The 13,079-nt window shown below is 40.2% G+C and overlaps 2 protein-coding genes across 4 annotated transcripts in view; one reads left to right on the forward strand and one right to left on the reverse strand.

The window, feature by feature from the left end:
• Agps (alkylglycerone phosphate synthase) overlaps positions 1-6,841 on the forward strand; it is a 101,828-nt gene extending 94,987 nt beyond the window's left edge. The window contains exon 20 of the mRNA XM_021192479.1: positions 1,404-6,841. Coding sequence (XP_021048138.1) covers positions 1,404-1,525 — 122 coding nt within the window. The 3' untranslated portion in view covers positions 1,526-6,841. The remainder of the gene's footprint in view (positions 1-1,403) is intronic.
• Positions 6,842-11,262: 4,421 nt separating this feature from the next.
• Ttc30b (tetratricopeptide repeat domain 30B) overlaps positions 11,263-13,079 on the reverse strand; it is a 43,251-nt gene continuing 41,434 nt past the window's right edge. The window contains exon 2 of one of the 3 annotated variants that reach the window (XM_021193358.2): positions 11,263-12,936. In XM_021193358.2, the coding sequence (XP_021049017.1) occupies positions 12,061-12,936 (876 nt within the window). In that variant the 3' untranslated portion in view covers positions 11,263-12,060. The remainder of the gene's footprint in view (positions 12,937-13,079) is intronic. The other 2 variants (XM_021193360.2, XM_021193359.2) reach the window with 2 other exon arrangements.

The following is a 13,079-nucleotide window of genomic DNA, read 5'->3' on the forward strand; positions in this document are numbered from 1 at the left end:
AGAGAGAGAGAGAGAGAGAGAGAGAGAGAGAGAGAGAGAGAGAGAGAGATCTAAACAGAAACTTCCATTTTGAACTTCAGATCCCCCCAACACTAAACTTAGCTTCCCCTATTATAGCAGCACAGCGCGCTTGGATGTTTTGATGCCAACCACAGATACCTTGCTCTCTGAAGTATCATGCCATTTGGTTATTTAGATGATGATTTAGTGGTTTCCCAGAAAACTGGACCTGAAAATTTCTTGAACTGAGCTGACATGGTATTTAAGGTTCCAAAAGGCGGTGCTGTGATGTATTGCTGCAGCCTGACAAATGGGAGTGCACTCCAGAGCGACAGGCCCAAGACTTTAGTGAAAGGCTTTGCATTTCTGTTGGCCAGTTAAGACTCTGTTGATGACTTTGGATCATTAATGAACATTTGTGCAAAGTGGCCATTTGAATTTGGTTATTTTATAATAATGCATATGTTCAAGAAGTGCTCACTGAAAATAGCCCTGAAGTAAACTAAGACACCCATTTTGTCACGTTAAAGTCAATAAACTAATTTTGCTTTCAGTGCCAAAGCAAGTTGACAGATTTTTTTTTTTTATCTGCCCCTCAGAAAAGTTTTAGGTAGAAAAGGTTTTATTTTTCCTTTACTGCCTTTAAAAATGATTAATGCTGCTAATTATTGTGATACTTCATTGCCTCAAATGTGTAAGCCCTAAAACAGGAAAAAAAAAAGTAATACTGACTGTTCACAAGAGGAGATTAAATTTAATACAGATTAGGCACCTACTTTTGTGTGTACCAAAACCAAAAAAGTCTGACAGGACAACGGCAAGAGTGTATCTGTTGCCTGGGGCACGCAGATTAATTTTAAAGCACTTGGAAAAGAATTTTAATTGAAAAGATTCATAACTAGGTCTTTTCCCCCAGAATCTTTTGAGTCAAATTTTCTCAGTTCTTTTAATTGTATTTCTTAAAGTATTTTAAAGAGCTGTCATTTTTGTTAAGTCTGTCCAAACAGATTCATTTTTCTATGATCCTTTTCTTCAGTTAGCTTAATGTTCTACAGAATTTGGGCTTGTTGGGTAGTTATGATAGGGTTAGGCTCTTTTGATAAGCATGATTCTTTTCATCTTGTTATTTGTATAGGCTGTAATCTCAGTCCACACTTCTTTCAGTCTCCATTTCATAGTTTCCAGAGAAAGGAGACACTGTGGGGCAAAGACTTCCCCTGGGAATGCATTGGGCTTAATGAGCGTGATAGTCTGGTGGGCTCAATAAATCAAATAAAGCAAAACATTTCTCATTTTTGAATAAAAGCATTTATCACACAGTGTTTGCTCACTCATGGTTACAAGATTGATTGGTTTCCAGCATTCAAGGTGTGTATTGAAGCCGTTTTTATTTTCTTTTCCAGTGGGCAAGTTACGAAAGCAGTGGCTAAAGGAGAGCATCTCTGATGTTGGCTTTGGAATGCTAAAGTCTGTCAAAGAATATGTGGACCCAAGTAACATCTTTGGAAACAGAAACCTTTTATAACTCCATTAATATCATTATGAAAAATGTTACCTTTTAAAAGTCATCAGCTATGGTTATACCAGTAATCGAATATATCATGGGACTGTATTGCAGCTACATTTGTTTGTTGGTTTAAAATGAGTTGGTTTTTGTTCTATGCTTTGTTTCTACATCTATAGATTGACAGATGGCGTTCCTGGGTCTCATTGTAGGTGTACCAGTTTATAGCCAACTAACTGGTTGTCATTTCAGATTTTAGTCAGGCCGCACAAGGCTGCCCATTATCTGAGGAGTATGCTGCCAGCTGTTTTACACACTCCTCCTCTAGGTGAGCTGAGGCAGATGGTGTCATCCTTTGCTCGTCTAGCCTCTCTTCTGTTCTGTCCTTTCTTAAACGTTTCTCTAAAGCAGATAATCTAGCAAAGATTCTGCTGGTGAGAGATATTTGTGTATGTTGTTAAGAGCATACTTTCCTGTGAGTAGGTCATTGGGGAGGACCCTCAAGATAGAGCTGGTAGTCTGTTACTAGCATGCCTTCATCTGTATAAGGTGCTCAACCTAAGCTTTGCTTGAAGTGCATACATGTTACAAACTTAAATTGCCAACATATAAATTACTCTGTCAGCAGACACATTTTTGTCCTCCGTGTCTGTTTCTAAGAGGGTGTGAGCTGTATTTGTACCACTGAGGTGTCACCTATAGCTGTGTCCTGGATCATTTATAGCGTGCTTTTTAGAAGGGCTGACTTAATTCACAAGAAGGGCAGGTTGTATCATGAAGTGAAGGCCATTGTCCATCCACCAGCCTCAGGTTTCTTCTGCCCCATGCCTGGTAAGCTGAACACGCAGCACAGCATGAGCAAAGGAAAGCCTTCTAAGCCTGCTGCCTCTGCTGTAGAGAATTATTTGGCTAAAGAAATAGTCATTAGTTGACTCAAAGTCTCAATAATTTCAATGACAACAATCTTTTTTTTCTAATTAGCCACAAATAGCCTGATAAATTTTCATGGAAAATATTTTCAGTTTAATTCTTAATAATGGTTTAATGCTTTTTTGAATTACTGGTTTAACCTAAATTAAAAAAAAAAGTATTACTGCATATGCCATAATCACAAGTTTGAAATATCCTATTTCTTAAATAAAAAGGAGAACATTAATCACACTTAGCAGACATTTTTACATTCAAAACTGGATATTGAAATAAGTGGAACAATTGCTTTAAATCACTGTCTGTTGAGGTTCCCGATTCACGTTTTGAAATGGATTCTTTTCTTAATGCAATACCTAACTTTTGATAATTTTTTAAAATTAATATTTAATCAGATAATGTAAGTCAAAATGCAGACGATCCTTTAAAAGGACACACTGTCTGTCTATGTAGCAACAGCTCCAGATATGTTGGGGCAGTTTGATACCTTTTATATCTTAAGTAGCCTTAAACAGAACAGTGAAAATTTAAAATTGACAAAATGTTTTTAAGACTTCAAAATAGTAAATAATTTTTAACTATTATAATTGGCCTCAAACTAACAAATTTAAATCTGAAGGAAAATCAATATTAAGTATTAGGTTAACAAAAACTCAATATTTATCTTTTGGAAGCTGCCTTTTTATTGATGATTTATTTTTAATTATCAAATTTACATCAGATCTTTGATCAAAGACTTTGATGGTTTGAAATAGCCGGTCACTCAAGGAAATTGCTTCTAGAATTATAAGATTCTTTATAAAATGCATCTTCATGAAGGTGATTCTCTAATTGGTAATTGAAATGTAACATTTAGTAAGATTCCAATATCTGACTGGAAGTGTCTACATGTTTCCAAGTAGTTATTTTAATAATTTCATTAGCAGGTCCAATTCCTTGCATGTGATTATTAAAACGTTTTTCTCAAGGAGTTCAGCTTTTCACAGCCTCAGCGATCTGTACTGTAATTGTGACTCACACCTGAGTTGCTGGGTTGGTTCCTATACCACAGGAGCTTTATGGCAGTTGGCAGTTTATGTCTTTGCTTCCCTTTTTTGTATATGGAGACCTCACCAACCTTGATTCTATAATGGTTACTACATTTTGTATTTTAAATAATTTTTACAGGGATCATTTTGGAACACAAGAATGTTCATTAGTAGTATTTCATTCTTACTGCAAATCAGGAAGCCTTCCCACCACTTCTGGGAGGCGCCGCATTGTAGACTGTGTCTGCGGAGGAACATGAGTTCACGAATATGCACAAAGCACTTAAACCTTGTCTCTTCTTTCAGAAATGTCTGCACATGGCTTCATGAAACTAAGCCCAGGAAAATACTGTTCTCTGAAGCATCTTAACTCAAAGAGTAGTTTCTTTAAAAGATGTAGCCTGTTGGGTATCAGAGGCCCATAACACTGACTTGTCCTTCCCAAGTTAGTCATATGTGTAATATTTTGCTTAAATCTGATGGCGTCACATGCAGGTTGGGCTTTCAGTGGGAATGGGAACTCACTGCGGGTGGGGATGGGGTCAGAGACCAAAGACTCACCAGGCAGGCTGTGTTGACCTTGGAGAGACTGCCGCATCCATGTGTGGTGGTGCATGGGTGAACTGTCTTAGGCTACGGTCCTTGGGCATCTCTGTTAGCTGAATTGTGGAGACCACATGTGTCCAATCTTGCGTCCAACATTTTATTACACAATAAAGGATTAAACTGTGGTCTTTTTAGAAATGGCAGGTTGTTACTCAAAATGCTTACATATAATAGGATTATTGACCTGAGGTTATTTATGAATCTGGAAGCCTTCTGGTATGCATATTTGTGTTGTTGGTGTGTTTTGGGAAACAAAAGCTCAATAAAAAACAAGCTTTCATTGGTGTGTATATTATATCAGATATAAACACATAAAGGAACCCTTCCTTTCCCTCCAGAACACTGTAACAGTTCTAGTTGGCGTATTAGAAAAAGCCTTTCTGCATGTTAATCCCAGAGATATTTCTTTGTCATACTTTTTCATACCAACAGCTTCTAAGTGTAACTGATCAGAGAAACTCTGACATCTGAACCTGAAGTGTGTTGCTCCAAATGGGGCCAGCTTTGGTATCACTGTCAGAACAAAGTGATGCAGAGGGATTGCCTCACACCATGCTGTCACAACACTTGAGGCGGCCTCAAATTCTGTATGTGGAAGGTGTATCTCCAGTTTGAGGAGCATGAGACACAGGGTCAACAGTTTTAGTAATTTTGAGTCCCCTCCCCCCCCCCCGCCCAATCACTTAATCTTTAGTGATTTTTGATTTTGACAGAGACTCAGCTTTTAACAGGAGGAAAGCAGGGAGCGCAGCAGGCGCAGGTTAGGACTGAAGAGCTCCGAGTTCTCTGTCTTTGGCTTTGTCAGTTGTGGAGGCTTGGCTTGGCTTGGCTTGGCTCAGGGCTCTATGTTCCACTATGAGCCATCTACCTACAGATTCATTTAATTCTTACCAGTTTCTCTTTACTAAAGAAAGTCCTGAAAATATAAAAGGTTTCCTTAAACTGTTAAGTGTGTGTCTGACATGAAGGATGTAACCCACCTTTCTGTTCCTTAAGCCAAATAGTGTTCGTCTTCAGTGTGAAACTTAACTGTACAAACTGCTTGTATAATGTCAAGAGATTATAGAAACATTATTAATAAAATGGACATGAGCCTATGATTTTTTTTTAAATCAAAGGAAGTGTGGAGCTGTTTTTTCTTCTGTATGCATATGTTTTCAACTTTACTTTTTTAATTTGTATTTCCAGATTTGAAAGTAGAAAATAATTTTTATAAATCTGCTAATGTAGATAGTTGGGTCTAGACAACCCAACTATGACTAAATCCCTTTGGCTTTACAGCTGAACATATCATAAGCTAAGTTGCATCAGTCTCTGGTTATTTTTAAATCAAGAGTAAACTCCTAGGTGGTGTTGAGTCTGTGATTCTCAAGCATTCTCTTTCAAACCTGGAGCAACCCAGTGAACATTCTCACTCCTCTAAGTACAGTCAGCTCCTTAGAGGAGGGGGTAAAGATCACAGATGGTACCACGCCTGAGCCAAAGAACCCTCACAGAATTATGCCTAGTTCTGTGAATATGAAAAGACTGCCTCCCCTAAGTAATATTGTTTTATTTTTAAAGATAAAATAATAGTACATTGTTTGATGAAATGCTTTTTTAGATACTGGGGGGTTGCTTCCTGAGAGCAAGGAAACGGGAGAAAGAAGTCTTGAGCATAGATTGCTTGGTTACACATGCCATTTGGAAAACAGCCGGTGTTTGTCCTGTTTCTCAGCAACACAGCGTGTGTCCTGTGAAACACCTCCATCCCCTTGTACACAGAGGTTCTGGATTGCCTGTAGCAGGGTAGTTCCAGTAAATAGGTATTTATTGAGTGACAACTTAAACACTATGCCCTAAAAGCTCACAGTGCCTTGTTGGAATTTGTCTCTTTTTCCATGAAACAGTTTAAAATGAGAGAAGGCACATCTGTAAAGACAGCAATGGTTTTGCAATTCAAGGCTCTTCCTCTTCAGGACACGGTAGAATTTGGTGACTGTATGGTTTAGGTTACCTGTCTTCAGTCAGTTACATGCTGAAGCTAGACTCAGACATCTAATCAGTCTGTGGGATAAGTGTCTTCTTTTCATTCCTACTGTTCCAGCGCAGTGGCCCTGAGATGTGGGTTGGCAAGTCCTGAGACACCCACTGTATGCTCTTGGCTTTGCTCACACAGCTCCCAAAGGGTAAAGCCTGGAGGCAGGCAGGGTTTCTAATCCTCATACCATGTGTGTCCGTCTTTTTTGTCTGTGATGGTGCCTTCAGAATAATGAGTATTTGTTCCTGGATAGCAACAAATCCAGTGAGAAGCAGGTGTGTTCTATACAGCTTTGTTCTTTTGTTTGTTTTTGTTTTTTTTACTAGGCCTGTGAAATACTTTGCTCTGATACATCTTGACTTGAATAATACCTTATCCTGAGTCTTCCTCCATGGCAGTACATGTTCTGCCAGTATTGTAGTAATCTTTTGGGAATTACATGTGGATAAAATGTGTATGTAAGCCATTATACTGCTGTAACTAATGCGTAGGAAACAATTCTCCCCTTAACACTTACAGTCTAAAAGTGGATGTGTAGTGGGAGGTGACATCCCTGAGGTTCTAGCACAGCCTGTCACACTCACTGAGCCATGCCATTTGTTTCACAAGGGCTCAATGCATAGTCTGGATATCATGCTTTTAGTGTCTGTTCAGAGTTTCTTCCCACTGGTTTTCTTAGTCTTGTTTTAAAACAAAAATGCCCATGTGTAATTTTTAAAGTTGTGCTGGGAACAAATAAATCATTTCTAAAACCAATCAGTGTTTACAGAACCTTTTATTTCCTTGTGATTTCATTTAAACCTTGCCAAGAGCATCCTCTCTCAGAAATGGTTCAGTGGTTACCAGCACTTGTTGCTCTTCTAGTGGACCCAGGTTTGATTGCTAGCACCTACATGGGACTCACAACTGTCTCCAGCTCCAGTTCCAGGGGGGTCTGATGCCTTCTTCTGGCCCCCCATGGGCACGACATACTTGTGGTACACAGATAACCATGCAGATAACATACCCATATACACAAAGTAAATAAATGGAGAAAAATAAGGTGTAAAGCAATTGAAGACTCAACATCAGCCTTGGGGTTTCATGCATGTACCTGTGCATACACAAATGTACTTAGACACATGAACTTGTGTGTGTTCATGTTCTTGCACACACACACACACTAAAAATCCTTATAGACGAAACTCTTTAAAAAAGGGACCTATTAATTAGCTGACCTGGCAGCACCCAGTAACAATGCACTTACTAGCGACTAGAGTAGCAGCCACATTGGTGCTACTCGGGAACTTGTATAGGTCTCAGTGCCTGAGACTGAAAGTACAAAATAGCTACAGGCTGTCAGGACTGAAGCTAGAGTCATCTGGAAAGAGGAAACCTTAATTGTGAAAATGCGCCCACCTGATTGGCCTGTGGACAAAACTGAAGTGTATTGTTTACGTTGATTGATGTGGGAGGGTTTAGTTTACTATGGGTATTTCCACCTCTAGTTTGGTGGTCCTGGATACTTATCATAAAAAAGCAGGATGAAGGAGCCATGGAAACGCAGGCCAGTAAGCAGCATTCTTCGATAGTCTGCATCAGCTCCTGCTTCCAGGTTTCTGCCCTGACTACCCTCAGTAATGGACTGTCATGTGGAACTGTAAGCTGAACTAAACTCTTTTCCTTCCAAGATTGCTTTTGGGTGTGCTGTTTATCACAACAGTGGTAACCATAAGAAAACATCCAACTCACAACCATCATATACAAGGCATCCTACTACGGGCAACCTGTCGGGACAATGAGATGTTCCTTTAAACCAGGTCTGACACCCCTAGGGAGCAAGTGTCCTCTTCTGTGTGGCGGCTGTCTCGTTGCAGACGAGCCACTTCTGTTTTCCTGGTGGTACACTTGGTTTCTAGTGGTCTGCCTCAGGTGAGTGGGTATGAGTTTGCCCCTGTACCATCCATGCTATACCAGAGACCACAGTCAAAGCAGTGTCTTGAATCCAAATCCCTTGATACACGTGTAGCACCCAGACTCCATCTAACACTAATTGTCGTGAAACTCAGAGGTCCACTTGCCTCTGCTTCCTGAGTGCTGGAATTAAAGGTATAGGCCGTTCTACCCTGGCCCTGGCCCCCAATTTTTTTTTAAAACTCTTTTCCTTCTTGGTCACTTCTGAAGTTACCTTGGATTTCACGATGGATAAATACTCTTTTGACAAGGTTCTGAAACTCGCTGATCGACAGCAAGTTTTGCAGGTCGCCCCATCTTAGATGAGACCCGCCACCATGCTTGGAGGAGCGATCTTAGAGGAGACCAGTTGCTTGCCTTGGCTGATGACCATGGCATCTTTCCCAAACCCTTCGTAGTATCAGAACCCAGAAAACCACCCAGGAGACTTCAGGCCTGAAATAGCACCTGCTGTTTGTTAAACTCCAAGCCTCTCCAGCCATTAAAATCTCATCTTGTTATCCCATTGAGGATGAACTAGGGGTCACAAGTTCCTCCTTCTTCCTAGCTTGGCCATACCAGTTAAAGATTTGTTTTCAGCCTTCTACCACTCTTGTTTGATTGGTGTTTTGTGGGTAACTGAGCATAGAGTATTGTGAGTCCCACAGTTGGAGCCTTTGCCTAGAATTCTGGTAGCATTGCTCAAATTCTGTGTATTTAGAGACCCAGGGCTACTATCATGGCTTTTATACCCAAGTCCCTTAAAATAGGCTATGTCCCTCTTACAAAGACACCTTACAGCAGTAAAGCTTTAGAAACAGGGGAATCACTGCCCTTTGTCAAGAAAAGTGTTTTTGAGTACTGCTGTGTATGTGTAAGGTACCAAGCTTTGTGCCAGCTGTAGAGACTGTCAGTCAAATCACGAGGGGAGGGTCTGGCATTGTAAAGGCATTCTAGAGTTAAGTGAGGCAAGTTTCTCAGCACCACACAAGTGCCATGGCACGTGCACACTTGCACTCGCTGAATAAATAAATGGAAAAATTCTTGGAATTAATATGCTAAAACTAAAACATAGTAAATACTGCAGGAAGATTAAGATTGCCACTCTCCTCAGGCTCCTCCAGGCCTCAGCTCCAGGCTCCTGGCTCTGGAGAGTGGGGGGGTGGGGGGAGTGAGGAAGGAGACAATGGCCTTGATTGAGCTGCATTCCTTCACTCAGAGGTAGAGCAGACAGAATTACCAGGCTGCATTACTAACCAGGAAATCCTAACTGCTCAGCTGCAAGGGCTAAAAAGCTGCTCTGAAAAGCTTTTTATGTTCTAAAAATTAAGCCACTCATACATGTAAACCACAAACAGCATCTGGATAAATAAACTGGCCAAATAAAGGCTGGCCTCTTTGCAGAAGGGGATCTGGAGAACATTTGCTTTTTAGTGGTTAACATTACTTTAAGCCTTTTTTTTTTTCTTTTTCTTTTTTCTTTTTTTTTAAAGAAAAGAAGTTGAGAGGAAATAGGGAAAAAATTTAATGTTGATTGTTGAAAATAAGATTGCAATTCATTTACTTTCCAGTTCTTAAGGAGAATGTGGACATGAAGAGGGAGCAGAGCGATTTACCACAGCAGAAGTTATCAAAGAACATTTTTGAGATATAGAATGTGCTGCGGCGTGCATTTTTTAGAGGCCACTAAACACTGATTCTCCTCTGGGGTGTGGGATCAAACTAGTACTGCCAAGTGATAGCAGCTTAGTTCACTGTCAGCGATGCCTTCATCCCGAGGCATCGAGGCATCGGACTACACAGTGATTCAGAGTTTCTTCTCTGATAGAATTTGAGCACTAGGAGAAAAGCCATCTTCACATACAGCAGGGGCTTTTTGTCTGCCAGTAGAAAGGAATTTGGTGGAACCCAAGAAACTGCTGAATATGTAGATAAGAAATTAAAAACTAACAATTATATGTGGTTTTAACCTGATAACTATTTTTCTAAACCAGGTCAGATTGGAGTACATTTATGGAGAGACAGGAACCAAGGGGCTGAGAAACAGAGTTATTTTTGGTTTTTGTTTGTTTGTTTTGTAGGATTCAGAAAATTAGTTGATTAGAATGAGCAGAGATCTCAGTGGGAAGCCAATAAAACTACTGGGAGCCATGGATTGAAACAGTGTCTATATCAATTTACATTCCAGGATGGACCTTTTCGTCAATTGTGGGAATGGGTTATTTTGGATGGTAATAGCAATGAAGTAAAATTTTCTGAACCCAGCACCCTAAAACAAGGAAACAGCAGCATATTCAAAATTATACAGGCAAAGGTAGTAATTAATAAGCGAGTTATTTAGTCATGGCCTATAGAATCAACTAAGCAGAACTCATAGGGGCTCACGGACACTGAAGTGGCAATTGCAGAGCCTGCGTGGGACTGTGCTAAGTCTTCTGTTAAATATGTTATGGTTGTTAACTTGGTGTTTTTTTTGTGAGACTTGTAACAATGTGGGGTGGGCATCTCTAACTATTTCCACTGCTCTTGGGGCCATTTTCCTCCTACTGGGTTGCCTCACTCAGCCCTGATAAGAGACTTTGTGACTCGTCTTATTGTAACCTGATATGCAGTGTTGGTTGATATCCCTGGGACGCCTGCTCTTTTCTTCAGGGAAGAGGAGAAGGACTGGATCTGGGGGAAGTGCGGCTAGCTTTCACTACTCTGTGGGCTTTTCTTTTTCCCACCCTTTATCTCCCAGATTCCTCCATCACTAAATAGGAAAGAGGGAAAGGATTTTTTAAAAGATTTATTTAGTTTATATGATTTTTAAAAAGTTAGTTTATGTGAGTACACCGTAGCTATTTTCAGACACACCAGAAGAGGGCATTAGGTCCCATTACAGATGGTTGTGAGCCACCATGTGGTTGCTGGGAATTGAACTCAGAACCTCTGGAAGAGTAGTCTGTGCTCTTAACCTCTGAGCCATCTCTCCAGCCCTCTTGTTTCTTCTTTGAGCACTACTAATAAATTACACACAACTTCCCCGAACTACAACTGACCCCGCCTATCAGGGTCCTATCATTTATATACCCTCTGAAAAGTTCCCAGAATTCCAAATATCACACAATCTGAGGAACTACCTGCTTCTGGTTAGAGCAGGAATCACAGTCAGCAGCTGTGAAGCAGGCCCACATTCCCACACCTGGGATTAAAGTAAAAACACATTCTTAGAATATTTCTGTGTTTTTAAAAAGAAGCCAAAATTCCAGAATTCTCACTACAGAGAAGGGAGGTTGTGGGAAAAACGGAGGAGTGGAGGGAGGGGAGACAGCATTCAGGATGTATTGTATGAGAGAATTAAAACCAAAAAACCTGAGTTCTCTGGTTACCTCAAGTCCTGATTACTGTGAGAGAGAAATGTAAATAAAGTACTTGAAAAACAGCAACAGTATAACTTGATCATAAATTCAAATCACTAACTCACGGAGCTAAACACCACAGAGGTTTCTTTTCTTTTCTCATTATTTATTTTGTAGTATTTATTAAGTGAATTTACTGACTCTTGAAAACTAGCAAAACCACTTATTACCTAAGAAATTTAATCTGGACAAATTATTATATCTATATTGGAAAACTGTCAAACACACTAAATTCTCTATAAAACCATGGGAGGTGTGCAAAGAGAAACCACAATCAGTCCTTGGAGTGATTACAAGAAGACGTTATGGACTACTAAGTTCTGAACTTAGTGTCTGGTCCCTGGATAACATAATAGCAAAGGTTGCACGAGGTATATCAAAACCAAACAAAAATGGAGGAAACATGATAGAAACAACATCTTTCTCAGTTTTGAAAATTCCAAAGTACCTTCTAGGACCTGGGTTCTTACACAATCTCATTTGACAGGATCTAAAAGTGCAGGTTGTATCTAATAGTTCTTTCGTTACACTAAAGTGTACAAAGTCTCACAAGTAGCAAATACAAATAGCAAAAGCTAGGTACAGGAAAAATTGAAAATTTACATAGAAAGTCATCATGATACAAGTCATTGCAAGTCATAATTACTCATTCCATCCAATTATCTCATAAATCAGAGCCCTCAATTTTCTTGACTCATATGTGACTGTATTCTTCCCAGTGTGCATTCTTTCTTCCTCCAAGGGCTGTTCTAGAACAGCAGGGATGTTTCTGCCATAAAGTTCACAGTGCTCTAGAAACTGCACACATTCTTGAATGACACTGTCCCTTAGCATGATTGTGTGCTTTGACATGTTCTCTAGTAAGGACAGGAAGCATCTCTTGGCATAATACCANGTATCGGTGCCTAGCTTTTTATGGTAAGGCTCCAGGCTTTTGATAACCCGAGAGATGCCAAAGTCATAGTTTCCTTTGGCACANTACAGGGTTCCTATCACCAAATTCACAATGCAAAGGTGGTAGATTTTCTTGTCTGGGTCACCATAAGAGACTTGTTCCTCCTCCTTCTCAATCTTCCTCATGAGCTCCTCAGCTTCCTCGTTTTGACTTGTCATGATATAGGAAACACAGAGGTTGGCTAACACGATAGCGCTGACACTCAAGATGTTGTCATAATTCTTCTTGACAATNGGCTCATAGAAACCAATGGCCTCTTTGTACTTGTTCTCCTGCATGAAGAGGACATGGGCCACATTCAGCTTCCACACATCGTGGTCATTACAGAATTCTACAGATTTGCGGAAGATCTTCTCTACCATTGGGTAATTCTCAAAGTTCCAGTAGATTTTTGCCTGGGCCATCAGCACAGGGATGTACTTCTCAAGAGTTTCATCATATTCATTCACAGCCTTTTTGGCAGATTCATCATCTCTACTATGCCTTGAATCCTGTACTTGTATGGTGAGTTTCCGGAGCTGCTCAGTCAGCATGCCAGCCAACCCATCAAGTTTAATGAAAGCCTCTTCAGGAGCTGTCTGGCAAGTGATCATGGCATCCAAGAAGTCATAGAGATAAGGTGTGAGGAACTTGTAAGTCAAGTGGGCATTTTCTGCCAGGACATCAGCTGCCAGGTCAAAATACTCATATTTACAGTAGAGCAGCA

This window comes from Mus pahari, chromosome 3 (genome assembly GCF_900095145.1).
Source record: "Mus pahari chromosome 3, PAHARI_EIJ_v1.1, whole genome shotgun sequence".
In the NCBI taxonomy this organism is placed as follows: Eukaryota; Metazoa; Chordata; class Mammalia; order Rodentia; family Muridae; genus Mus; species Mus pahari.